General features: G+C 38.8%; 1 protein-coding gene across 1 annotated transcript; it reads right to left on the reverse strand.

The window, feature by feature from the left end:
- Positions 1-711: 711 nt before the first annotated feature.
- USP16 (ubiquitin specific peptidase 16) lies at positions 712-27,137 on the reverse strand. The gene is made up of 18 exons (XM_052641583.1): positions 27,080-27,137; positions 24,904-25,005; positions 20,719-20,897; positions 17,693-17,796; positions 16,418-16,521; positions 15,057-15,244; positions 14,389-14,484; positions 13,701-13,831; positions 13,333-13,420; positions 11,937-12,015; positions 10,417-10,508; positions 10,022-10,078; positions 8,893-9,069; positions 5,871-6,534; positions 4,714-4,808; positions 1,633-1,719; positions 1,173-1,329; positions 712-1,061 (listed from the first exon to the last, which is right to left on the reverse strand). The coding sequence occupies exons 2-18, from the start codon at positions 24,962-24,964 to the stop codon at positions 937-939; spliced, it is 2,484 nt and encodes an 827-aa protein (XP_052497543.1). The 5' UTR covers positions 24,965-25,005; positions 27,080-27,137; the 3' UTR covers positions 712-936.
- Positions 27,138-27,487: the final 350 nt, after the last annotated feature.

Raw genomic sequence — 27,487 nt, forward strand, 5'->3', positions numbered from 1 at the left:
TGTAGGAAGTCTGTCATTCCCTGGACTAGATTTTTAGTATTTTTTCACAGCTCTGAAAATCCCTGACAGGTGACTTGTTTCACTAGCACTGAATGATGTGTTGAATGGATGACTTTAAATACATATATTTTAGCAGCAGAGAACAAAAGATACTTACAATGCAACTGAAAAAATGCCTCAACGTATAAATTTTTATACCGTGGAGGTTTGAAAAAAGCAAAGAACATTAAAAAGTAAACTTACTTTACAGAACATATGCTACTATGTGTTGGTTATATGAGGTCACTGAATAACACTTCTATACGGTTTTTGGCATTTCAAAGGAATTTAGATGCAGTATGGCTGACTGGGCCTTATATAAACTCATCAAAAGAAATTCTAATAGAGAACCTTACAGGAAGTTTAGACAGTTTTGGTATTATTAGAGTTGTATGTGCCTTGGAAACACTGGCTTGAGTTCAACCAACACCCCAGCGTATGCAGGCTGCTTGGCAGCAGCAGAACTACATGTATGTTACTGCCAAATCAAATACCCTATGGTTATAAAATTAATACTTTCATTTTAACTAACACTTCAAGTTTTGTTAGGCAGTCTGAAACTTTAATGTTTTCTGGTAGTGTATGTCAGTACAACTTACTGATAAAGCAAATTTTGGGGGTAATTAATTTTATTGATGTGTTGCAAACCACCACACCGACATATTATTGAGAACTTAATTCAGAATCCTTTCCAGAAATTGGAAGCAGGGATAAAAACCACTGTGACAATACAAAACCACTGTAAATTTTTAGATATTTTCCCTTCAGTATTTCAGTAAACATGATTTCTTCTGGCATGTATTTAAGTGAACACGATTTACAGTTAGTCTTTACTTTTTTATTATTATAGCCATTATAAAAGCCATAAACGTTTCCAGAGAAAGCACTTTGAAAGTGTTACAGTATTCTCTCATAAAATAGGAGGTAAGCCTGTGAATTTAGTACTTTAGTTATAGGCACAGCTTGCACGTGAGTGTCGCTGATGTGAAACCACTGTCCTTTGGTTGATTCCATTTCAAAATCTGTCAGAAAGGAAATGTAAAATTAAATAGGAATGGAAAAATTCAAGTTCAGCCTTTTTTGTTTTTGCCATAAATATCTGCTGAATACTAGAATTCTGTAAAACCTTTTACCTTGTGGAATATCACCGTGGAGAACAAGGTTAGAGAGATGAGTGTTCGCAGTTCTTGTCTTTGCGTAGGCAGTATAATGCCCTGACCTCATGGTACCACTGTGTTCAACGACTCCATATAAGGAATACAGTACCCGAGTATGTTCTTCAGCAACATTCTTTAAAGGTGAACAGAATTCAAAAAAGTTATTTCTAGGCAAGATAACTGTAAACTATGCCAAAGGTCTCTAACCTTTGAGAATGCAGAAATCATGAATCTGAACTGGAATTTTCTCCCTTTTCTATGTTGATCACAGATGATTGATCACAGATCTTGAAATTACAAAGGTACAAAGATCAAAAGACTTAGTGTACTCAGCAGCTCTTAATCAACTTCATACTTATGTGAGTTGCTGTTGGAGCATTTGGTAATAAGCTGATTCCCTCTAAAAGATTTCCCCAAAAAGGCAAGTTTCACCTACCTTACACTTAAGGGTACAAAAAGGAGCCAAATCTAAGATTTCTGGAAATTTTATGTGTTTGTTAACTTTGCGTAGGTTAAAACCAGCCTGAAAAAGAAGGATAGTAGATTTAAGTTCTTTTCCTGGAAAAACTGCACATGGTAAGAGAACTGTTGACCCAACACAATGCCCAGAAGAACAATAACCCAGTCCCAGTTCAGTTGTCTCCGAAGACTCTAGCTCCCTCACTGCTAACTTCCAGTTGATTGGTTTTTGCTAAGTGTACCTACACACAGTCCAGATTGAGTAAGCTGTTCCTGTAAGAACATTCTCAATGTTTCTGCTTTAACCATCCAGAAAAGCCAAATTAGACAAGAGACTCTTGAGTGCTTAAAACTCAGCATTAGCAGAATTCTGTGAAGCACCCTCCTTGGCCTCACTCTAACCAAGCCTGGCAAACTTCGTAAAGATGCACCCAGGTAAGTCAAGCTCACACCAAGCACAGGAGAGAAAATGCTCTAAAAATACTTTCGGAATCTAGAACTGAATTTACAACTGGTACTGCTCATGCTAAAAGTCTTTCAGAAAAGATGGAGTCATCAAAAAGATGGAAATCCAAGGTACTAATGCCTTATTATTAAGGGTCAGTAAAAATAAGATACTACACACACACTGAAAATGCTAAATTTGCCAAGTATGAGATATAACTACTAAAATGGTCTTTTTTCGTTAAATCTGAAATTAGGGTTAGAGTAAGATGCTAATATAATAAAGGACACAGACTGTATGGACCTAACAGAAGCAGAAGATACGAGCAAGAAGTGGCAAAACCACAAAAGAATGATACAAAAAAGATGCTTAATGACCCAGATAACCAGGATGGTGTGATATCCACCTAGAGCCAGACATCCTAGAATGCAAAGTCAAGTGGGTCTTAGGAAGCATCACTAGGAACAAAGCTAGTGGAGGTGATGGAATTCCAACTGAACTATTTCAAATCCTGAAAGATGATGCTGTGCAAGTGCTGCACTCAATATGCCAGCAAATTTGCAAAAGTCGGCAGTGGCCACAGGACTAGAAAAGGTCAGTTTTTATTCCAATCCCAAAGAAAGGCAATGCCAAAGAATGCTCAAACTACCATACAACTACACTCATCTCACATACTAGTGGACTTCCCTGGTGGCTCAGACGGTAAAGTGTCTGCCTACAATGCGTGAGACCCGGGTTCAATCCCTGGGTCAGGAAGATCCCCTGGAGAAGGAAATGGCAACCGGCTCCAGTATTCTTGCGTGGAAAGTCCCATGGACAGAGGAGCCTGAGAGGCTACAGTCAGTCTGTGGGAAGAGTTGGACACAACCGAGCGACTTCACTTTACTTTCACACACTAGCAAAGTCATGCTCAAAATTATCCAAGCAAGGCTTCAACAGTACATGAACTGAGAACTTCCAGATGTTCAAGCAGGATTTAGAAAAAACCCAAGAAGAACCCGAAAGGAACCCAAAATCAAACTGCCAGCATCTGTTGGATCATAGCAAAAGCAAGGGAGTTCCAGAAAAACATCTACTTCTGCTTTATTGACTACAACAAAACCTTTGTGTGGATGACAACAAACTGGAAAATTCTTCAAGAGATGGGAATACCAGACCACCTTACCTCTCTCCTGAGAAATCTGTATGCAGGTCAAGAAGCAAATGGACATGGAACAATGGACTGGTTCAAAACTGGGAAAGGAGTACATCAAGACTGTATACTGTCACCCTGCTTATTTAACATATATACAGAGTATGTCATGTGAAATGCCAGGCTAGATGAAGCACAAGCTGGAATCAAGATTGCTGGGAAAAATATCAATAACCTCAGGTAAGCAGATGACACCACCCTTATGGCAGAAAGTGAAGAAGAACTAAAGAGCCTCTTGATGAAAGTGAAAGGAGAGCGAAAAAGCTGGCTTAAAGCTCAACATTCAGAAAACTAAGATCATGGCATCCGGTCCCATCCCTTCATGGTAAACAGATGGGGAAACAGTGGAAACAGTGGCTGACTTTATTTTGGGGGCCCCAAAATCACTGCAGAGGGTGACTGGAGCCATGAAATTGAGACAGTTGCTCCTTGGAAGAAAAGCTATGACCAACCTAGACAGCATATTAAAAAGCAGACATTACTTTGCCAACAAAGGTCCATGTAGTCCAAGCTATGGTTTTTCCAGTAGTCATGTATGGATGTGAGAGTTTGACCATAAAGAAAGCTGAGCACTGAAGAACTGATGCTTTTGAACTGTGGTGTTGGAGAAGACTTGAAAGGCCCTTGGGCTGCAAGGAGATCCAACCAGTCCATCCTAAAGAGATGAGACCTGAGTGTTCATTGGAAGGAGTGATGCTGAAGAAGAAGCTCCAATACTTTGGCCACTTGATGCAAAGAACTGACTCAATGGAAAAGACCCTGATGCTGGGAAAGACTGAAGGCAGGAGGAGAAGGGGCTGACAGGATAAGATGGTTGGATGGCATCATGGACTCAATGGACATGAGTTTGAGCAAAGTCCAGGAGCTGGTGATGGACAGGGAGGCCTGGTGTGCTGCAGTCCGTGGGGTCGCAAGGAGTCGGACACAACTGAGCGACTGAACTGATATCTAAAAAGAGCAACATGTAGTAAGACTGAGGAGGGACTGTGCCTAAATTTCTCTTCCAACTTGACGTTATCTTCATCAAACCCTTCTGTGTTACCCGTATGTATACTGTTTTGACTTCCCAGGTGGCTCAGTGGTAAACAATCCACCTGCTAATGTAGGAGACTCAGGTTTAACCCCTGGGGTGGGAGGATGCCCTGGAGGAGGAAATGGCAACCTCCAGTATTCTTGCCAGAATAAGCCCATGGACAGAGGACCCTGATGGGCTACAGTCTAAGGGGCCACAGAAAGTGAGACAAGACTGAGCAGTGGAGCACACACAGGTGAGTACTGCTTTGCTTCCCCGCCTCTATGAAGTCAGAACTAGGAAGTAACAGAAAGCAAAACCACACACACACTTAATGTGTAGAGACAGTAACAAATAAAGCAGGTGTTACATATCTGAAACAAAGTTTTGGTAAGAAAACAAGGGGTACCTGCTGAAATCTCTTGAAATGAAGAGTGAGAACTGGAGGAGCAAGAGAAATTAGCATCTGCTTCTTAGCATTGGTGTAAACATGCTTCCTTTCGCCTACAGAAAGAACCAAATGTTAGCAGTGTGAGCATCACTTTAGACTTCTTCAGCTTTCACACCTGCTATAAAATCTTTTCAAAACATCTAAGTCAAAGATTAGTGAACTTTCTGGAATGAACCAAATAATATTTTAGGTTTCTGGACCAAGAGGCAAAAATCAAGGCTATTTTATATGTATTAATACACGAGAGAAAATTTCCACAAATTTTTACTATTATAAAATAATTGAGTATAATTGCAGTCTACTGAAAAGAATAGAATTATGTTTGGAGAGGTAATTAATCGGGGTTCAAAGTTAATGTTTTCTATCATAAAATCATTTTCAAATGTTCATCTATAAAAAATATTTTTAGCTCAGATATGACAATAAAAACAAGAGGTGGGCCAAGTTTAGAATACAAACCATAGTCCACTGACACCAGCACTAAAGCAAACAGAAATGCTATAAAATCAACATGATTCACTGTCTGTAAATAAATAAAACAGAAATAACAGAGAGAAAGACTTTTCAAGTGTTTCAACAATTCAAGTGAGAATCCTTAGGGAATCTATGGTCCCTCCCTATCCAATTTAACCCAGTCTATAAACATAAAAAGGTGGGGGCTAGGGGTAGGAGAGGAATTACTAATATCTTTCTGTCTGTATCTGGAGAAGCCTGTAAGGAAGCACTGTGCTCCCAGGACCTTGCACTGGGATGTCACCACACTGAAGAGTTCAAGCGTGTTTTCCTGGATGCGGGGGGATGAGGGCCATCACAAGTGAGAGGAAACCAAGGACACACAGAAACAGCCTCTGTCTGTGAGGAGCCTGTGGAGACAACAGCTCAGCGGGACGACTTCCTCACGGGAGCGCTTGCTAGCAGAGCGCGAGCTGCCCCACCCAACTACTGGGACGCCAGTGAACTCTGCTTACCCACCCTTCTGTGAAAATGTTTACACAGAAAAGGACTTAGTGACTCCATCCAAATCCTGGCACAATTAAAACAGTTAACAGCCTACTTATGCAGTGCAAACTGTTCTACTGAACATTAACTTCACTTTCTGTGAAGCATCTAAATACCTTTCATATTTGCCTTTGGTCCACTGTATTGTCTGCGCGTGCACACTTCACAAAGCAGTTTATTAGCATCCCGAAGTTTCTCATTTCGAGTGAACTGATACAAACAGTGTTGGACGGAACACTCATCGGTGTTGAAAGCCTCCCTATTTGCGAGTGTACAGAAAGCAGTCTCTGGATCTTCATTTACAACCTCATATACCTTCGTCCCGGGAGTAGGATCGTCATCCAGAATCTCTATATTTATTTCGTCAGGTTGCAGAGCAGCATTCAAGTTAAGGTTCTCAAAACCACTGGAAATGTCCACTTCCCCATTGCTCCCTTCCTTCAGGTAGGCACCGTTTAAATTCCTAGGACATTCAGTGGCAGATGATGCCAAAACCTCCAGATCATTATCCACACTGACATTTTTCATAGCTGCTTTCTCTGTGGATTTTTGATCGTCAGTTATACTTCCTATCATTTTTTCATGGCCGTTCAAATCTTTCTGATTAACACAATATTCTTTAGGTGCAACTTCCTCTTGTGAGATATGGTTGGATTTAATATCTGCTTCTCCCTGAAGTGACATTTCAACTTCACATTCATTATCTTCAGGATGGTCAATGGCATAGACATCATTTAAATGAAGAACTTTCCCTTGAATTTTCTGTTGTCTTCGTTGGTTCTGTGTAAAAAGTACAAAATGTTAAAAAAGAGAGGGAGAGGAAAAGCATACATGTACCACATTAGATTTTCTTATTTATCAATCAAAAATAAATAATAAGGAAGAGTTCACTCCCAGAAAAGTTCCTTTACTGTCAAAGAGATTAAATAATTATAAAGAAAAGTTCTGCGAAAGGAGGGGTAAACCATCACGAATATTCAAAAGACCGTCACACAGGGGCAAATAAAAATGGGCACGATTTAGACAGAGCAGTCTAGATCTAGACAGAGCAGCGAGGCTGCTGAACCCAAGCAGCCATGTGTGAAGGCGGGGGACGAGTGATGACACATACATCAGGAAGGGATGTATCCATGTGAGTTATAACTACACGATCAAGGCTTCACTTAAGAGATAAAAAAAACAAACCGAAAACTCAAGGACAAGCAGAGGGATGGAGGATAAAATTCCAGGAAACAAACAGCCCCAAATCAGAGAAGCAGCAAGGAAGCCACATGTACAGAGGACACTTAAATCACTAGCCACTTAAACCACCTTCTTTGCTGTTTGCTGCCTCTGTCCCAGCATGGGGGTGTGGGGTTGGTGTGGGCAGGGTTTCACGGAGATTCCTGTTACTGGAATGGCTGAAGACTCAAAGGGCTAGCACTTGAGCTGTCATAAAAGGACAGCCCCATGAGGCTAATTTGTAGTACCAGAAAGTTGAAGGGCCACATACAGGGCCCTGGACACAAATATTTTCTGAGACACTTCAGTTAAAAATAGTTACACATGAAAGAAAAATGAAGGAGATGAGCAAATACTTCAAAGGAAACACAAATGGCCCTTAAACATAAAAATATGCTTAACTTCACTTTCATATGTTGCTGATGGGAACATAAATTGGTATAGCTTTTGTGGGGGGCAATTATTTTAGCAAAACTACAAATACAATCCCTCTTCTCAAAATATACGCTGCAGATGACATATGTATAGGGTTCTTCACAGAAGCACTGGCCATTACAGCAGAAGAGCATAGGTGTTTGTACATCTAAATCAATAAAGAAATGGTTAGATGAACTACAGCACTTCTTTTAAGAGTATATCTTTTAAACTATATTTTGTAGAAGGCTGAGTGCTGAAGAACTGATGCTTTTGAACTGTGGTGTTGGAGAAGACTCTTGAGAGTCCCTTGGACTGCAAGGAGATCCAACCAGTCCATCCTAAAGGATATCAACCCTGAATATTCACTGGAAAGACTGATGCTGATGCTAAAGCTCCAGCACTCTGGCTACCTGATGCGAACAGCAATTCACTGGAAAAGACCCTATGCTGGAAAGATTGAGGGTGGGAGAAGGGGATGGCAGAGGATGAGATGGTTGGATGGCATCACTGATTCAATGGACTTTGAGTAAACTCCAGGAGATAGTGAAGGACAGGGAAGCCTTGCGTGCTGTAGTCCATGGGGTCGCAGAGTTGGACATGACTGAGTGACTGAACAACATTTACTACTAAAACAGAATTCTATGTAACTTTTGAAAAAGAAATTTTGGGGGTATAGTAGCTTTATAATGTTGGGTTAGTTTTAATTGTACCACAAATTGAATCAGCTATACATATATCTCTTTTTTCTGGATTTCCTTCCTATTTAGGTCACCACAGAGCACCAAGTAGAGTTTCTTTACATGATTGTTAAAAAAAAGAATCTTTGCGTCCTGAAACATGAAGAAACGTAAAGATCTCCAAGAATCTAACTAAGTAGAAAAAAACAAGGACCAGAACAGTGTGCATAATTTTTAAAACCAGGAAAACACAAGACCACATATTTGTACTTGATTGTATTTTCCCAAAATATATCCAGCACAAATAAGACCCTAATGAGAGTTAATATATCATACAAGGAGGAAGACTTTTATTGTACACCTTTTATATTTTTAAATGTTAATCTATTAGAAACTTAAAAAATTCTTGACAAGTAATGCAGTTTTTTTTTTTAAAGAACAACATTTTCTTCACATATTCTCAAAGAAATTTCACTGCAGAGAATACCACATGAGCTAATTCTATAACTGCCAAATCGAGTAAAAGCGAAAGTCATGTCGTGTCTGACTGTTTGTGATCCCGTGGACTGCAGCCTGCCAGGCTCCTCTGTCCATGGGGCTCTCCAGGCCAGAATACTGGAGTGGGTGGCCATGCCCTCCTCCAGGGGATCTTCCCAACCCAGGTTCCCGAATTGCAGGCAGATTTTGAGCCAACAGGGAAGCCTGTCAAATTAAAGTGCTGTATATAAAATAATAGACATGTCTACCAGTGTCATTCAGACTTCAAACTCAATAGTCTAAAAGTTAAAATTAGACAAGTACAGTTTTCCTCCTAATTACCCACCTTGGCTTGCTTCCTGGCTTGCCTCTTTGCTTTTTTCTCTAAGTGCTTACTTGTTCCTGAAGGAATATCGTTTCTCTCCTTTAGGTAACTGTCATTATCTTTTTCTTCCTCGCTATCTTTATCTTCATCTTCCATTGTCTTTTTCAGATTTTTATCATTTATACTTTTCTTGCCACTCTTAAAATATGGAGAGAATATGGACCAAAAATAAAACTTTATTACTGCTTGTAAAGAGACTTCATGTTACCTAAACAGTTTTCTATTCCTAATTTACACCAGATTTATTTTTCATACTGTTTGGAAACATATCCAGGACAAAATTAATTCATCTGAGACACTAGAAAACAATCTTCACATACTGAGAAAACAAGCAAACAAACAAAACAGTAAAAAAAAAAGGCAATTTAACATGTGAGTGTAACAGAAAGGACTATAGTGAGTTTTAATAGATACATGCCGTACCATGCTGTAATTACATCTATTTCTAAATGCACTTTCTGTTGATAAGTGATTTACATGTCCAACTACAGGTATTCCTTTTTATTCTTTTCTTCTCATGCAAGCGACAGTTTTAAAGAAAAGAAAAAATAAGAGTATGTTTGGTAAGACATAGTAACTTTGGTAATCACTTAGTGATTTAAAGGGACCCCCCCCAATTCATATTAAGTTGAATAATGATTTATCCAATACTCATAATGTTATTTTTTTTCCTAATATTACTTGATAAGAACTAAATTTATATGGCTTACTCTCTGTTAATATTTATGAACTTAAACTTTAGGGATTTCTGGTTAATCTTAAATAACGAAAATAATAATGACTTATATGAAGTAAATACTTCCCTATATGTAAATTACCCAAGTTAGTCATCCATAACCAATTCAAAACATAGTCTTTAAAATGCATATATATACACACACATAAAAATATATATATACACGAATACATATATTTAATCATTCTCTTTTCAAATCTTTAAAACTCTTCTATCTCACATATATTAAGAAAACTTTTTCCATGCAAGGCCTAGTAAAGTACAAACTTGGAAAGGGTAACAAGCCCTCCCTCACAAAATTTAGCACAGGAAAGAAAACAATCTACTTACATAAAATAAACTCAATAATCTTACCTGATCATCTAAAACCGGTAGAGACAAATCAAGGAAAGATTCATGAACCAAGGAGACCTTAACCATCCAAAAAAGACGATGAGAAAAGGAGGAAAAGATTCACTTTAAACATCATATAGTAAAATCTTGGGGAGGGGGGCTAAATTTAAAAATAAAGGCTTAAGAATATGAAAAACTACACAGTGTTAAGGACTTTGGGTTAGGTATAAGAAATTAAAATATTATACTTCTTCCTGATATAAGGAATGTTCATAGTTCTAGCAAAAAACTATGCATACTTAGTTCAAAAAGAGTATCTTACAAAACTAACCAGATGTTTCTGTTTCCAAAAGAAACAACTCATGAACTATCCTCTATTAATACGCATAAATCCAGTCTGCACTGCATCTACTTACAGTTCTGCATTCATCACACATGATTGTACTAGTCAGCTCACCACCAAATATTCGGTCCACAAAACTTGGTACTGATTTTTTCTTTTCATACTCTATAAGGGGAAAAAAGGCTATCAATTACCTGTACACAATTAACGAAGTAAGATGAAACTACTTACTTACCTATCTAACCCTGAAATTTTATTTTTAATTTCCTATTGACTTGTTTTTCTCTACTCATAATTACCATAATTTTACTTTTATACTACAGTCAGCAGAATGTACTCCAGCATTCTAAGCAGGATACAATTTAACACATCTTGCACACACACACACAAATTCTTATCTAGGGTCTAGTCAGTGCAAAATGAATTGTGCCAAGTCAGTGAGACTTTCTGTGCATCAATATTTTAACTATCAAAAGTAAAATGAGCAGACTGGGCTACGCAGGATGATAATTTAGCTCACTTCTAGCTCTAGTATTCAGACACCGGCAGCAAATTTGAGAGTAACTTGCTTTGTGAACTCCATTCAAAATCAAAACAAAAACAAAAAGCCCTTAGGAAAGTATTTCAGACAAAATCCTCCTTTTCTTTCTCTATGTCCCCAGAAACAACCTTGGTAAGCTTAGCATAAGGTGGTGGAATTTTACTACCTAGTCATCCAATTTTCTAACTACATGAAATGTGTAAGCCTTGTTCAAACGACACGTGTCATTTATACAGAAACACATTTTGTGACAGACAGTTGAGCAGGCTAGAATTCTCTCCATTAATGGCCAGGCCAGCACCAAGGGCACTGAGGAGGCAAACAGTTGCTCTGTGTAGATTCCAAGCTGTGCTTCACAATTCAGTAGTTGCTAGTCACTGGAGCCATTTAAAGTGGTTGAAATCATATGAAAATAAAAATTCAGGTCCTTTTGCACCAGTCACATTTCAAGGGCTCAATTGCCACATATGGCTGCTGTATCAGACAGCAGAAATACTGAAGTAATCCATCATCACAGACAGTTCTACTCAACATACCTTTCCTAAATCATTAAATGTTACACAACGATAAGAATAAAGTCAGCTCCATGATTAATAAACTAGCTGATAACTAGCAAAGACAAGTGTAAATCACTAACAATTTAAAGTCTAAGCTTTTGAGGCAATTCTCTGGCAGTCCAGTGGTTAGGACTTGGACCTCTGGCTTTCACTGCTGAGGCCTGGGTTCAGTTCCTGGTTGGAGAAGTAAGACCCCTTGAGCCACGTGGCAGGGCCAAATAAATAAAGTCTAAGCTTTTAAAAAATAAAATTGGGATGTCATCTTAGCTCTATGTTTATAAATTTTACCATAATACTACATAAAAAGAATACACCTAGGTTAAATTTTCCTAAAGTATTTACCTTTGGAGTACTGAATAATTTTTTTAAATCAACAGAGATAAAGAGATATTATACACTAATAACTGTGGATTTAAAATACATGTGCCAGCAGTCCTGTTTTAATGTACATAGGATTTCAACTATACTGTTTTAGTTCAAGAAGTCAGACATTACCTTTAACTTTACTTTTCAGTTCTTCATCCACTTTTTCAGTAGAATTACCAAATGCTTTAAGAATTCCTTTACTCACTCTCTAAAAGTAATAAAATAAATATATATACTATTAAATATATAGTTATTTTCCTTAGAAAATATGTAATCAAGTAAAGAAAATGATCAAATATTAGCACCTCAAAATTACCAAATAAAAATCAGTATTTTTAAAATCACATTTTCAAAATTAATTCCAGGAGCTAAAAAGAAATATACTTTAAAAAACAATAACTAACCCTTGAGCAAAGGCACTGTATTAGCATTTCAAGATTTTAACCTACTCGAACTAAAGTTTCTCTGAATATGCCCACCTCCTTTGAAAAAGACCACTGAAATATCATGTTCTAGAAGCAGAGTGCGTGTGTGCTCAGTTGCTAAGCCATGTCTGACTCTTTGTGAACCCAAGGATTACAGACTGCCAGACTCCTCTGTCCATGTCATTTCCCATGCTAGAATACTTGCAGAAAATTCCCATGCAAAATTTTGCCATTTCCTCCTCCAGGGGATCTTCCAGACCCAGGGATCAAACCTGCATCTCTTGCCTCTCCTGCATTGGCAGGCAGATTCCTGAGCCACCTGAAATCCCAGAAGCAGAGAACTATAGGGACAGACTCCAGTGCTCAAAGCCCAGCTCCATCACTACTGGGTGACCCTGAACCAGCTTCTGGATATCCTAGCTTCATAATCTATGGAGTGAGAAAAATGACAGTAGCATGTACCTCACAGAATGGTTGTAAGGACTGAGTAAGGTAATTCATAAAATACTGAGAACAGTGCTTGACAAAAAATAAAAGCAAAATAAGTATCGTTATCAGTGTGTTATTACTATTACTAATTATATCTACACACACCCTCCCCAAAATTACATCCTGGCAATTAACAAAAATTTCACAATGCAACAAATGCTCCCTGACTCTTGCAAAATAAAAATACTTCCCAGATTAAAAAGAGTGTTAAATCACACTCAGAGTAAGAGTAAGGCTGCACTGCAACTGGGAATCGTCTGGGGAGGAATATTTTCCATACCTCTATCTCTGCTGACATAGGCTACAATGTCAACCCTTAGCGAACAATAATGACGCAAACAGCGAGCAAAGTAAAGCATCCTGAAAAGAATCATTTTTAATTCCCTTCATTCATTTAATAATTAAAATATACTAGCCAAGAAAAAGAAAAGAAGAAAAACAAATATATAAAAAAGGAAAGAAAATACACTGGTTGAAAAGGCTGGTGAAGAAAAAAATTTTAATATAATGGCCTCAATAACTAGTTTTCATTGCTCTAATAACCCTTAATAACATCAAATGACAGAAAAGTTAATGAAGATTATAAAATACACTGGTCAAAATATGCTAACCTGATGTTCTTCTGCTCTCATTCCATCCAATAAATAGCGAAGCAGCTCCTGACTGTCCTGTTGCTGGTAGCCTTTAAATCGCACTGCTCTACAGGGAAGAAAGAAAAACTATGGTGAGTCCACTAAAATGAAACTATTTTTTATAAAATCTTAGGATCATATCCCAGATTTTGGCATGTTCCAATTTCTCAAAATTTTTGTTTAGTCCAACAACACTCTTGGCAGATTTAATTTTCACACAAAGTATATGTGTTTTTAAACCATGCTTTAATATTATCTGCTGCATTAACTCTACTCCTATTAATTTTTCATTGTGTTTCCCAGCGTCTTACTGCGGCGCTGAAAGCACAGTCAATACGGATACTCACTTTTTACAGACCTGAGAAAAGAGCTCTCTGGGTGTCACGACTCCCTTTTTGGTCTCTTGCATCTCGTTGAGAAACTGGCTCATGGCTAGCGTAAGAGGGCCTGGTGGCTCAAGATTTATTTCTAAGGGTTCCTGAATATGGGAATAAAAATTACTTTCTTCAGTCAAATTTTAGAATTATCAAAATGCAACTCGTCAACCTATATTCCTATGTTCCTGATAGAGCTGTTCCAATTAAAAGTTCAAAATGTACATCAAAAGATGGAGAAAGTTTTTAGTCCTAAACTATTTTGATAAAGAATTCAGTTTTATTGTTTCATCTTATCAGGAACTTACTGCCTAGGAACTGAAAGAGCTAAATCGAAATGTAGATAATAAAAATGGAGAAGGTAAAACTCATTTTGCTACACAGCGTATCAGTCACTTTAAAAGAAGTTCAAACTCATAATGAGTGCTCAGAGCTCCATAAGCAGCATTCCCCAGAAGGAAGCCAAACACTCAGCACAGCAGAAGGGCTTTCAGGAGCAAACACACACAAAGGCCCCTCATAAATATCCATTAGCCTGAAAATCTAACTTGGTAGCTTAAAACAAATAAAAAAGGTGAAAATGAGCACCAGTTCTTAAAAATAATTTAAAATGCTGCTACTCAGAGAGGAAAAGAAAAGAAGAAAAATTTAAAGTACATACTGTTAGTGCCAAATCAGGTGGTTCAATTTTTACAATTGTTCCAGACATTTTTACTTCTTTTAGTAGTTCTCTAAGTACTGGTGTTTGTGACAAATTCTGGAATGCAGGATGGAAAAGAAAGGAAAAATTATTTACAGGCAAACCAATTCAGTCAAATACTTTAAGTGTCTATTCTTCCATAACAGAAAAACACCAACACTGCAACTTTTATTGTGTCTGTTATACACAAAGTAACATCATGCTCTTCCCCCCACCCCAACTGGTTCATAAATACTTCAGTCCTGAGTTTAGGCATCACCTCAGGTCTTTCTCCCAACCACCTACTATGAAGTAGCTACCCTACCCCTACCACCACCACACCACCACCACCACACGCAGCCAGGAATTTATTTCTGTACTTGGTTCCCTTGTGCTTCTAACACCCAAGTGACAGTTCTGTGACGGCACAGGCCACGGTTGTTTTGAACCCTTTGGCATGCCAGTGCTTAGCACAGGGTTTTACTGTCATGTAAAGTAAACATTCCCTTGAATTTTCTTTGAAAACACAGGAAGAAACTACGTGTAAGGGAAAAGCTCAATATTATCCGTAGCAAATATGCAAAAACATCCTAGCATTATGAGGAAAATACTAAGATCTTTTTAAAGGGGGGAAATATTAACACTGGCACCTGCATAACTGCATTGAAGAAACATGTATTTCCCAAATTACTGAGTCCTTTCACAGTTATTTGGGAAGTAGAATTCATGGAAGGATTTTCTCTCGCCATGTTTTCCTTTTTTTCTCTCTCTTGCTCATTTTTACTCTCCTTTTCTAGCTTTTTATTTTCAAGTTCAATATTACCATTATCTTTTGCTGCTTAAAAAAAAAAAAAGAAGAAAAAGAAATGATTTAGCAAAACGTGCAAGACACCCATACCAAATGCAAAGATATACTTGGGACCAGAATTTGTGAATTTTACCTAATAACATGATTTGCCACCTGTTTGATTATAAATGTTTTATTATAAATAAATTACCATCAAGAGAGAAAAACCAATAAACCAAAAATATTCAGAACTGACATAGGCAAACCAAACAGTATTCAGTATAAATCCCCTTTTAACTGAACAAATGTTTTTTTACAAATGAGCAATCTTACCCTGTGAAATCAGAGTATAAAGCAATCAAACAAAGAACATGGACATGAAGTAAATTTTTAAATGAAGTCTGAGAGTGGAAAACTAACCCTGGAGACTTCCCTGGTGGTTTGTTGGTTAAGAGTCTGCACTCCCAATACAGGGGCCTGGGTTCAATCCCTGGTCAGGAAACTAGATCCCATATGCCAGAACTAAAAGTTCCAGCATAGTGCAACCAAGATCAAAGATGCCATATGCCACAACTAAGACCCAGTGCAGCCAATCACATTAACTAAAAAACAAACAAACAAACAAAAAAAACTAATCTTGAAGTTAGGAACAAACAATTCTGGCTCCACAAAAGATACCTCTGGGACCGTAAAAATCTAAAGGAGTTTTTAAAGCAGATGATGAAAATCAACCCTATTAACTTAATAATGAATGAAAAATACCCAAGAAGTATCTGGCCTTTTGAAGGAATCATAGGCACTTTACTTTCACATCATCCAGTGTTCAGTTCAGTTCAGTCAGTCCAGTCCTACTCTTCACCGCCCCATGGACTGCAGCATGCCAGGCCTCCCTGTCCATCACCAACTTGCACATCATCCAATCCATTATAAGGCAGGTCTGCCTTAAGCCCTGTGCCAGGCTATGGGAGTGTGGAGTTACTGCTCATCGCTAACTCAGATTCTTCATCATACATGACTATATTATTTCTCAGATTCCCTTCTAACTCCTTATAATTATCTATGTTCTTACTGTTTTACATTCTTAACCAAAGATAGTTTCATAGTTTGAAATCAATCATTAATAATGTTATTCAGCTATATGCAATGATACAGTATGTGAAACTAAATGCCCACAGATAATATATATCCATGTTACAGTCTACATTAAGAAACAAATGATTTTACCTGATTTTGGAGTTGTATTACCAGCCTGCTTTCTAACATAATCAACCACCTGACCCAATCGGTTTGAATTACAATACTGGACTTCATCGTCACATAGGTAACACCTGTGTCCCAAAAGATCCCAGAGAAGAAAAGTGACAAACTGACAACCACAAAAGGAGACTAATTTTAATTCAGGGGACCCAAAGTGTGCAACCCTCAAAATATTCCAGTAAAGAAACTGAAAATAAAAACGCTATGTTTTCTTGAAGAAGACTATACATATTAACTCTGCTGTACCGTTTAAGTTAGCCTGAGTTACAGCTACATATAAATACTGTGAAAATGCTCCAAACATGTTACAGAAATGATTGTTTACAATGTGAAAGTTTTTTCTAATCATATGTTAAATTACAGACCTACATTATCAAAATTAACACATTTTACAACTGACAAATGCTGTTCAGAGAATGGGCTTCCCAGGGGGCGCTAGTGGTAAAGAACCTGCCTGCCAATGCAGGAGACATGAGAGACGCTTGATCCCTGGATGGGGATGATCTCCTGGAGGAGGGCAAGGCAACCCAGGCCAGTATTCCTGCCTGGAGAATCCCATGGGCAGAAGAGCCTGGTGGGCTACCGTCCACAGGGTCACAAAGAGGCGAACACACCTGAAGTGACAGCACACGTGCACGTTCAGTGAGCAGTGCTATGTGAATGGTTACAGATGCAAAATTTTAATGGTGTTAAAAGACAAAAAATGCCAGCCTAACATTTTCATGCAGATTCATTGCCAAAATTTATTATCTGTTTATCTGGAATTTGTTCTGAGTGTCCCAACTCTACCATATGCTTTGTAATATCACGAGAGAAAAAAGGTAAAAATTCCTATGTCTTCTACATGCTATAATTGTTGTGTTTGTACAATACTAAGCAAAAGCTTCTCATAACATCACACTCTCTAGCCTTCTGAAAGTGATGCGTGCGTGTAAGCTCAGTAGCTCAGCTGTGTCGCTCTTTGTGCTCCCGTGGACTGCAGCCTGCCAGGCTCCTCTGTCTGTGGGATTTTCCAGGCCAGCATGCTGGAATGGGTTGCCAACTCCTCCTCCAGGGGATTTTTCCCAACCCAAGGATCAAACCCAAGTCTCCTGCATCTCCTGGGTTGCAGGCAGATTCTTTACCACTGAGCCAATGGTTGGAAGCCTGAAAGTGACGGTATGTAAACAAATACTTAAAACACCTCCATTCTCCAACATTTCAAATAATTTCCAGCAAATGGGCACAGGAGTTGAAACTCACCATACACTCCAGTTGTCCAAACTAAGAACCAGGCAATGAGGTTCAGATCTTGGTTTCATGTAGTGCTTCAAAGCGTGTTGCTCCTGAGAATTTCTGCCACAGCCCTAGAGAACCATAATCATAAAACTCAAAGCCACAAAAACTCACCAGGAGAGAATTCACAATCTACAGTGAATAAGGAAGTGGATCAAGAAATCCTGACATTCTTACAATTTTAAAATTAAAACTTGAGACTCTAGCGGAGTCCAGATTTCGTTAGAACTTAAACACGAAAAGGCACCTGAGGACATTTAAGGAACAAGGTACTTAGAAAAGCACACACTAGAAGTACTCTTTTGCTCCAGCTCGCCCTTTCCAGTCCTAGCTAAACCATGCTAGTACAATCATTCACGAGTTCTAGTTTAGACTCCTTAACATCTTCCTCAATATTTTCCTAACTTCAATCTTTCTTCACATACTTATTTTTTCAGTTTAATAGTCCTAAAAGCTCTGTTCATATATTCAATTCAAAAGTGATGAACTGCTCTCAGCAAACCTACTCAACAAACTTGATACCTTTGGACCCCAATCCCCCTTTCCAGGGTTAGCGCCCATATTCTATTTGAGTATCACCTACTAGCTAAAACCACCTCGCTTCCACAATACAGTTTCGTTCACATTATTTCATCTGTCTTGAAATTCTTTACCATTACTACCATGGATCAAATCCCACTTGGTCTTCAGGATCTTGCTCAGAGGCCACTTCCTCTTAGAAGCCTATGCCCAGCTTCCCAGATGAGGAAACACTGTTCCTCCTATAGACAAACTCCCACAAAACATGGTGTACATTCCTGAGGGCATGCCTTATTTTCTACCTTACAGTAAAGCTGTTAATGTTGCTATCCTTTCTTCCCTTTCACACCCCTCCTGCAGGAGCGTAAATACTGAAGGCATGAAAAACAGAATTAATCTATTACCAAAGACTAGCAAAATGAGGGAGGTCAATAAGCATTAATTGAACAAGGTAAGTGGGAGACTTCCACCACCTACATCTGCATAGGCATATTCACAAGAGAACATGACCAGATTGTTCACCTCCAGCTGATCAGCCACAGCTAAGAAGCACATCTTCCCTGTGCGTCTATGTGAACCAGCCCTTCAACTCTCCGACGACACTACCATAAGTGGTCCTGTCTCTACTGCAGCTCTTAAAAAATATTACTTTGCGGGGGGAAATATCCATCAATGGCTTCTAACCCTTTAACTATGATATCAAACCTACTGATTGAATTTATCCCATTCAACATTTAGTTCTAAAATAAATGAATTGCAATTTGGTATTGATTTTGAAAATTCTAACACCAATTGAGGCTATTTGAAATAAACATGAGATACCTTAATAACTGAGACTCCTGTACTAACACTGTAAAACGTAACTACTGGGATGAAAGTGAACAGTTAATACTGATACTGTCTTACCCCAAGGAATTAAAAAACTAGCAAAATAAATAAATTTTATAATAGGAAATGCATTATGGAAAATTTGTAGTAGTAAAATATATTCATGCTCATCATATGTATCTAACAGGTTAAATGACAACTTTTCAAATACAAATAAATAAAAATGCTAACATAAAGTTTTGTAACTGTCTGGCCACAGTGAGATCTTACCTATCAGAATGGTAAAATGAAGAACTGTGACAATACTAAATGCTGGCAAGGATGGAGCGAGTGGATCACTCAAACACTACTGGGAGGAATATAAAATGGGACAGCCATTCTGGAAACGCTTGGGAGTATCTTAAAAACTGAACATTTAATTATCATATTACCCAGCAATTGCACTCTTGGACATTTTCCCCAGAGAAATGAAATCTTAAATTAAATTCACACTAAAATGTGTACACAAATGTTCACAGCAGCTTTACTCATGATCACCACAAACTGAGATCAGCCCAGATGTCCTTCAATGGGTGAACAAACCGTGGTACACCTCTACCATGGAATACAACTTAGCAATGAAAAAGAAGCAACCACTGAGACACAGGACTTGGGAAAACCTTCAGAAGTGTGTAAAAAAAGTCAGTCCCAAAGCGTTGTGTATCACATGATCCCACTTACGCAGCATTTTGAAATGACAAAATTTTAGGAGCAGCGAACAGACTAGATGTTGTGAGGGGCTGGGAGGAAGGGTGGCAGTCCAGAGGTGGGTATGATTTTTAAAAGGCAATATAAGAGCTCCATGTGATGTCAGAACTTTTCAATACCCTGACTGTGGTGATGGATACAAATCTACACAGCTGCCGAACCAAACAGCACTTAATACATACACAACACACATACACCCTCACACGAACTAAGAGAAGTAACGCTGGGGAGACCTGATGAGGACTGTTGGATTGTATCAATGTTAATATCCTGGTTGTGATACTACACTGTAGTTTTAGAAAATGTTACCACCGCTCAGTCAAGTTTCCTAACAGGTAAACTCACCACCACCAAGGTTGGTTAAGAGGCCCTCCTGACCTTTAGTATCATGATCCCTGTGACCGTTCTGCCAACCAGATACCACCAGACCCAAGGTATTCATTCCCCAGAGGCCAGTAATGTGGCCTGGAGACAGGTCACAGCTCAGTCTGTCCATCCCCAAGAATTATCCTCAGTGGAACGAAGCTGCCTTCCTTACCATCAGTTCCATTCCCCAGAAGCAACCAACATCCAATGACTGGTCTAGGCACAAGGACAGAGACTTGGGCCCGTGCTGCAGTTCAGGATTTCCCTGATGACCAGACTCCACTGTGGGTTCAGCTGAGGCCCTGGAGCACTGCCTCCGCCTAAGCTTGCTTCTCTCCCTGCTTTCCTAGTACAGTACCCGAGAATACTCCCCAATAAACCCCCTACACACAAGTCTCAGAACCTATTCCCCAGGGAACACAAACTACGCCAACACACATTCTAGTCACCCATACCATGCTTTTAGGTAATATCTTCTAAAATAAGTTCAGAGAGTTTAATACAATCCCGAATCGATCAGAATCTAAGCATACCTGATGGCCACATTTAAGACACAGCCAAACTGAAGGATTTTCTTCTGTTTCTTCTTCAGATTTATCTTTTACTTTATTGTCCATCTTACAATCTTGGCAAATATTCCATTCCACATTCACTAAAGCTTTTTTCAAATTACCTTGTTCCAATCCTTTTCTAATGTGTCTGCACATAGGTTCTATTAAAACAAATAATAAATATGAGGTAGAATATGACTTTTTTCAGTTAATCTCAAAACTTACACCTGATTTCAACTTCAAAAATGAATTTACTCTATAAACTAATTGTTAGACAACCAAAAAACTTAAATTTTTCTCTGATATCTGATCATGAGATGATTATGTAAGAAAGATCTTATACAAGCTTTGAAGTTCTAGGTATAACCACCACCACCCTAAATTCACTTCAATTTATTAATTGGATCTATTATCCTCTTCATTTTATAAGATTGCAGAGAAGGTCCCTCATTCAGTCAACAATACAACTGCTGCATGTCTGGCACTGTAATAGACAATATAACCGAAAACCTGACCAACTCACAGCTCTTTCTTTGCGCAGCTCACATTCTTGCAGGAGAAGCAAATAAGTGAATGCACAAGAATCTCTAGGCATGCTATATACATCTGCGTGGGTGCTTAGTCGCTCAGTCATGTCCAACTCTTCGCGACCCCATGAATTGTAGCCCATCAGGCTCCTCTGTCCATGGGATTCTCCAGGCAAGAATACTGGAGTAGGCTGCCATTTCCTTCTCCAGGGGATCTTCCCAACCCAGGGATTGAACACCCATCTCCTGTGTCTCCTGCATTGGCAGGTGAATTCTTTAACACCATACCACCTAGGGAGCAGTGCTATAGCCATGCTACAGTAGCACAAGAAGAGAAGGCTGAAGTCAACGAAAGTTCACCGAAGAGGTAATGCCTGTACAATCTTGGGAGATATGCATAATCATAAACATTCCTCATACTGATTAAGCACTTACTATGAGCATGACAGGGATCAAGATCATCCCCATGGAAAAGAAATGCAAAAAGGCAAAATGGCTGCCTGGGGAGGCCTTAAAAATAGCTGTGAAAAGAAGAGAAGCGAAAAGCAAAGGAGAAAAGGAAAGATATAAACATCTGAATGCAGAGTTCCAAAGAATAGCAAGAAGAGATAAGAAAGCCTTCTTCAGCGATCAATGCAAAGAAATAGAGGAAAACAACAGAATGGGAACGACTAGAGATCTCTTCAGGAAAATTAGAGATACCTAGGGAACATCTCATGCAAAGATGGGCTCGATAAAGGGCAAAAATAGTATGGACCTAACAGAAGCAGAAGGTATTAAGAAGAGGTGACAAGAATACACAAGAGAACAGTACAAAACAGATCTTCACAACCCGGATAATCACGATGGTGTGATCACTCATCTAGAGCCAGACATCTTGGAATGTGAAGTCAAGTGGGCCTTAGAAAGCATCACTACGAACAAAGCTAGTGGAGGTGATGGAATTCCAGTTGAGCTATTTCAAATCCTGAAAGATGATGCTGTGAAAGTGCTGCACTCAATATGCCAGCAAGTTTGGAAAACTCAGCAGTGGCCACAGGACTGGAAAAGGTCAGTTTTCATTCCAATTCCAAAGAAAGGCAATGCCAAAGAATGCTCAAACTACTGCACAATTGCACTCATCTCACATGCTAGTAAAGTAATGCTCAAAATTCTCCAAGCCAGGCTTCAGCAATACGTGAACTGTGAACTCCCTGATGTTCAAGCTGGTTTTAGAAAAGGCAGAGGAACCAGAGATCCAATTGCCAACATCCGCTGGATCATGGAAAAAGCAAGAAAGTTCCAGAAAAACATCTATTTCTGCTTTACTGACTATGCCAAAGCCTTTGACTGTGTCGATCACAAGAAACTGTGGAAAATTCTGAGAGAGATGGGAATACCAGACCACCTGACCTGCCTCTTGAGAAATCTGTATGCAGGTCAGGAAGCAACAGTTAGAACTGGGCATGGAACAACAGACTGGTTCCAAACAGGAAAAGGAGTGCATCAAGGCTGTATATTGTCACCCTGCATATTTAACTTCTATGCAGAGTACATCATGAGAAATGCTGGACTGGAAGAAACACAAGCTGGAATCAAGATTGCCAGGAGAAATATCAAAAACCTCAGATATGCAGATGACACCACCCTTATGGGAGAAAGTGAAGAGGAGCTAAAAAGTCTCTTGATGAAAGTCAAAGAGGAGAGCGAAATAGTTGGCTTAAAGTTCAACATTCAGAAAACGAAGATCATGGCATCCGGTTGCATCACTTCGTGGGAAATAGATGGGGAAACAGTGGAAACAGTGTCAGACTTGATTTTGGGGGGCTCCAAAATCACTGCAGATGGTGACTGCAGCTGTGAAATTCAAAGACGCTTACTCCTTGGAAGAAAAGTTATGACCAACCTAGATAGCATATTCAAAAGCAGAGACATTACTTTGCCGACTAAGGTCCGTCTAGTCAAGGCTATGGTTTTTCCTGTGGTCATGTATGGATGTGAGAGTTGGGCTGGGAAGAAGGCTGAGCGCTGAAGAATTGATGCTTTTGAACTGTGGTGTTGGAGAAGACTCTTGAAAGAGTCCATTGGACTGCAAGGAGATCCAACCAGTCCATTCTGAAGGAGATCAACCCTGGGATTTCTTTGGAAGGAATGATGCTAAAGCTGAAACTCCAGTACTTTGGCCACCTCATGCAAAGAGATGACTCATTGGAAAAGACTCTGATGCTGGGAGGGATTGGGGGCAGGAGGAGAAGGGGACGACCGAGGATGAGATGGTTGGATGGCATCACCAACTCGATGGACGTGAGTCTGAGTGAACTCCGGGAGTTGGTGATGGACAGGGAGACCTGGCGTGCTGCGATTCATGGGGTCGCAAAGAGTCGGACACGACTGAGCGACTGAACTGAACTGATGAGCATGACACTGTGCTAACTGTTTACACACATCATCTCATTTAAGCTACACAACCACCACGAAAAGCAGACTGTACTACCCTCAATGATAGATGAGAAACCTCAAAGTTAGTGCCCAAGGTCACATAACTACTGAGTGGCTATACTAGAATTTGGATTTAAGTCTTTTTAATTTCAAGCTCATAGTTTAAACTATGATTTCATGGAGTAAACAATCTGAAAAGGCCTTGTGCTTAGTTGCTCAGTTGTGTCTAACTCTTTGCGATCCCATCAATGGTAGCCCATTAGGCTCCTCTGTCCATGGGATTCTCCAGGCAAGAATACTGGAGTGCATTACTATTTCCTCTTCCAGGGGATCTTCCTGACCCAGAAAAGGCCACATCCCATTAACAAAGGGATGGAGGTATAAAATGTAAAAGCGCGTGCTCTCTTCTCAGAATGGCAGTCACAAGTGAAATAATGAGCAGCACGGCCTGAGACGGAAAACCCCGCTGGGGCCAGACAGTAGCAGGCTATGCAAGCCACTCTAAAGGGCTTCAGTTCTTTCATGGCTCCTGGAGGTTTAGAAACTCATCAAGTGGTACAATTAGCTTTATGTCCAATGAATATGCACCAAGAGAATACAAATGCAAATGAGACCATGTTAAAAAACTACTAAAGCCCAGTAAGTTGTCAAAAACAACACAAACTGAAAAAAGAAAATATTCTTTTTCAACTAGGAAATCAGCAAAGATTTTTACAAATAATACCAACCTGTGTCATTAAAGGTTCAGAGAAATGTGTACTCTGTTATGCTGCTAGGGGGCCCCTACATTAGTAACACATCTCTGAATGGCAATAGATCCAAAAGAATCTTGAAAATATTTATATCTCAGTTTAGCGATTCTAATTTTAGCATCTGTACCAAGAAGATAACCAGATGTGCACAGTTTGAGCTACAAAAATATTTACTATCACTCCATTCATAACACTGAAAAGTTACAGATTACCTACATTTATAACGGTGGAGGATTACCCAAATAAATCATGAAATAAGCACCCATAGTCTTCTATATCAATGGAATAAATATCACGCCATTGAAAATGTTGTGCAGACTATTAAATTACATGTCTATACAAACATTAAGTTAAAATGCAAATTACAAAATAACATAATCAAAACACTTTGATCCCATTTTTACGTATTAAAATAGATGTCCATTTAGGGATACAAACATTACTTTAAAGATTTAATTGGTGAAATATACCTAAAGATTCAGAAGAATCATCAATTGGAACAGTTTTTCCCTTTGTCCGTTTCTTTCCCATGTTGGCACTTTAGGAGTTACTTACTGACACAAAATAACAATCTAGAAAACAAGACAAAGTTAGCTTGACCAAAAAAAAAAAAAGTTTACAGTTCTCTAGGATACAGTAACGGAACTAAACCACATCATTGTGTGTATCTATCATACTTTATAAGTTACAAAGACCATTCACATGTATCATTGTTTTCAATAAGAACCCCCAAAGCAGAGTATTACCTCTGTTTTTCATAGCTTAGGAAATTGATTCTTAGTAATGTTAAGAGATTTTCAATAAATGTAAAGGTCTGGAGAGAATTTGTATCTTCTTACACAGATCTTGAAGTCTTAACACTTTACACTGTTAGGAACTCAACTTCTCACTACATAAATGTGGAATGGTGGTAGCAGTGTGAAACTTTAATTTCCCCTTCTTCAAAGCTATCTTAGTTCTTGCAGGCAATGCAATTAGATTTATAATTTCTCAAAGAAAATTAAAATAATTCTGAAAACAATCTCCTAGAGGGAGTTAGAAAATTTGCAAAATAGTTTCAAAGCCAACCATATAGTATGATACACTGTTCTGCATCTTCCCATACCAGAACTTCCTATGGATGTTACCTGAAAACTGACTACATCTGTATTCTCGGCCATCTACATTATTATATTCTTGAGAAAATCAGTTTGAAATAATATGACAAATCTGAAGTGAAGTGAAGTCATTCAGTCGTGTGACCCCATGGACTGTAGCCTGCCAGGCTCCTTCATCCATGGGATTTTTCCAGGCAAGAATGACAAATCTAGCTACCATCAAATCACCTTTTCAGTCAACAATTAAAAATCAGAACACATGAAAAATACTGAAAGTACATACAGGTCTACCTAATAATGATGTTGAAAAGTTGTAGTTTACATACATTAGAATAACTTAGTGTCAAAATTACTTAAATGACTATAGTATTTATTTTACCTGGGATGCTTATGAAAATTCTGATTCCATAAGTGAAAAGTAGGGCATGGGACATATATTTTTAAAACACTTCCCAATTAATTCTGAAAGGTAGCTGTCATCTTGCTCTGGTTTACAGTCTTAAAAATATTCCTCCTTTAGTTCTTAACGTGTGAGGGTAATTCACAGTAATCCCACAAGGTTTGTAAGAAAAATGAGTGTCAAATCATTAACTGTTACCCTTTTCAAAGATAAAACATTAACAAAGTTTCATTTATACAAAACCAATGTATTTATTAACAGAACACAACTATATGGTTATATACAAAATGAGGGTATATTCTGATTTGGCGGAGGTGGTGGGGAGGAACAGCACCCAAGTTCTTGCCTCCCTCCAATCCAACTCCCTCTAATCTGTGCTGCATTCTAGTACAGACAATGTCTTCCAATGATGCCATTTGCATCAAATCACTCTCCTGATTCAAAGTACTTGACAGTTTTTTGACCCACTCTCCTGTGCTGTGCACTCATGGTCCATTATAAATTGTCCTCAACACCCTCCTAACCCTGACTCTCATTACTTCTCAGAAAAGAACCACTAATGTTTAGTCATACAGTGCTTCGGATTTTCAAAGCCTTTTCATAAATATTATCTCATTTGATTTTCACAAAAGCCTTTAAATGGAGCATTGTGCTAAAGAAGTAAACTCAAAATGATGAAAGATCACAGGGTGGCAGAAATGGAACTTAAATCATAGATCTTTTGGTTCCAAGGCAGAATCCCACAGACTCTTCTGAACCCTCCACTCCAAAACACCTTGCCTTCCACCTCTAAGCCTTTACTCTCTAGCTGGGAATTCGCTCCATCTATCCAAATCTTCCCCATTCCTCCAAGATTTTCATTTCAATGGAGCCTTAGACAACCAGTTGAATTTAAATAAACCACTCAACTCTGCTTTCCCAGGATTCAGTGTGCGCTATTCATCTTGTACCCTAATCAGATACCTAAGTGAGATACTTCTTAAATCTTTTACCTAGACATGTGTGATTTCTCTATTTGGAATCTAAAGTTCTAAGAGCAAGAAAGTGTTTTAGGCCTTACTTCTGAATCACCTACAGCATTAGAATAGTGTTAACATATAGCAGATCCAGAAATACTACTTGCATTGAAACAGAAAAAGAGAATAGTACCTGTGGCATTAAGGATGATTATAAGGTGCAAAGGTAGGTGTACAAGAATGAAGCACACAAATTCCGGTGAGAAAGAAAAAGGTAAAGAAGGAAGAACTCTGCAGCAGTGAAGACAGCACTAGCAAATCTGGTTTGGGACCTGCTAGTCGCTCAGACGCCAAAGGAAAACTTGAAGGACGAACTGTAATTGCTGCAGGCAGAGGACAGTAGGGGGACTGCTTCAATGTGGAAAAAAAAGAGCTCCCAATGAATTTCTGACAACTATAAAGGGCATCTAATGAGTTGTGAAAACAGTACTGTGAGTATTATTATCTATAAAACATCCATAAATCTACTCAATTTTTCAGGCGAGTCTTCAGATGAGCGTTGCCTTCTGGGCCAAATTACTCTTTGCAGGGCTCCACGCAA

This window comes from Budorcas taxicolor, chromosome 1 (genome assembly GCF_023091745.1).
Source record: "Budorcas taxicolor isolate Tak-1 chromosome 1, Takin1.1, whole genome shotgun sequence".
Lineage (NCBI taxonomy): Eukaryota > Metazoa > Chordata > Mammalia > Artiodactyla > Bovidae > Budorcas > Budorcas taxicolor.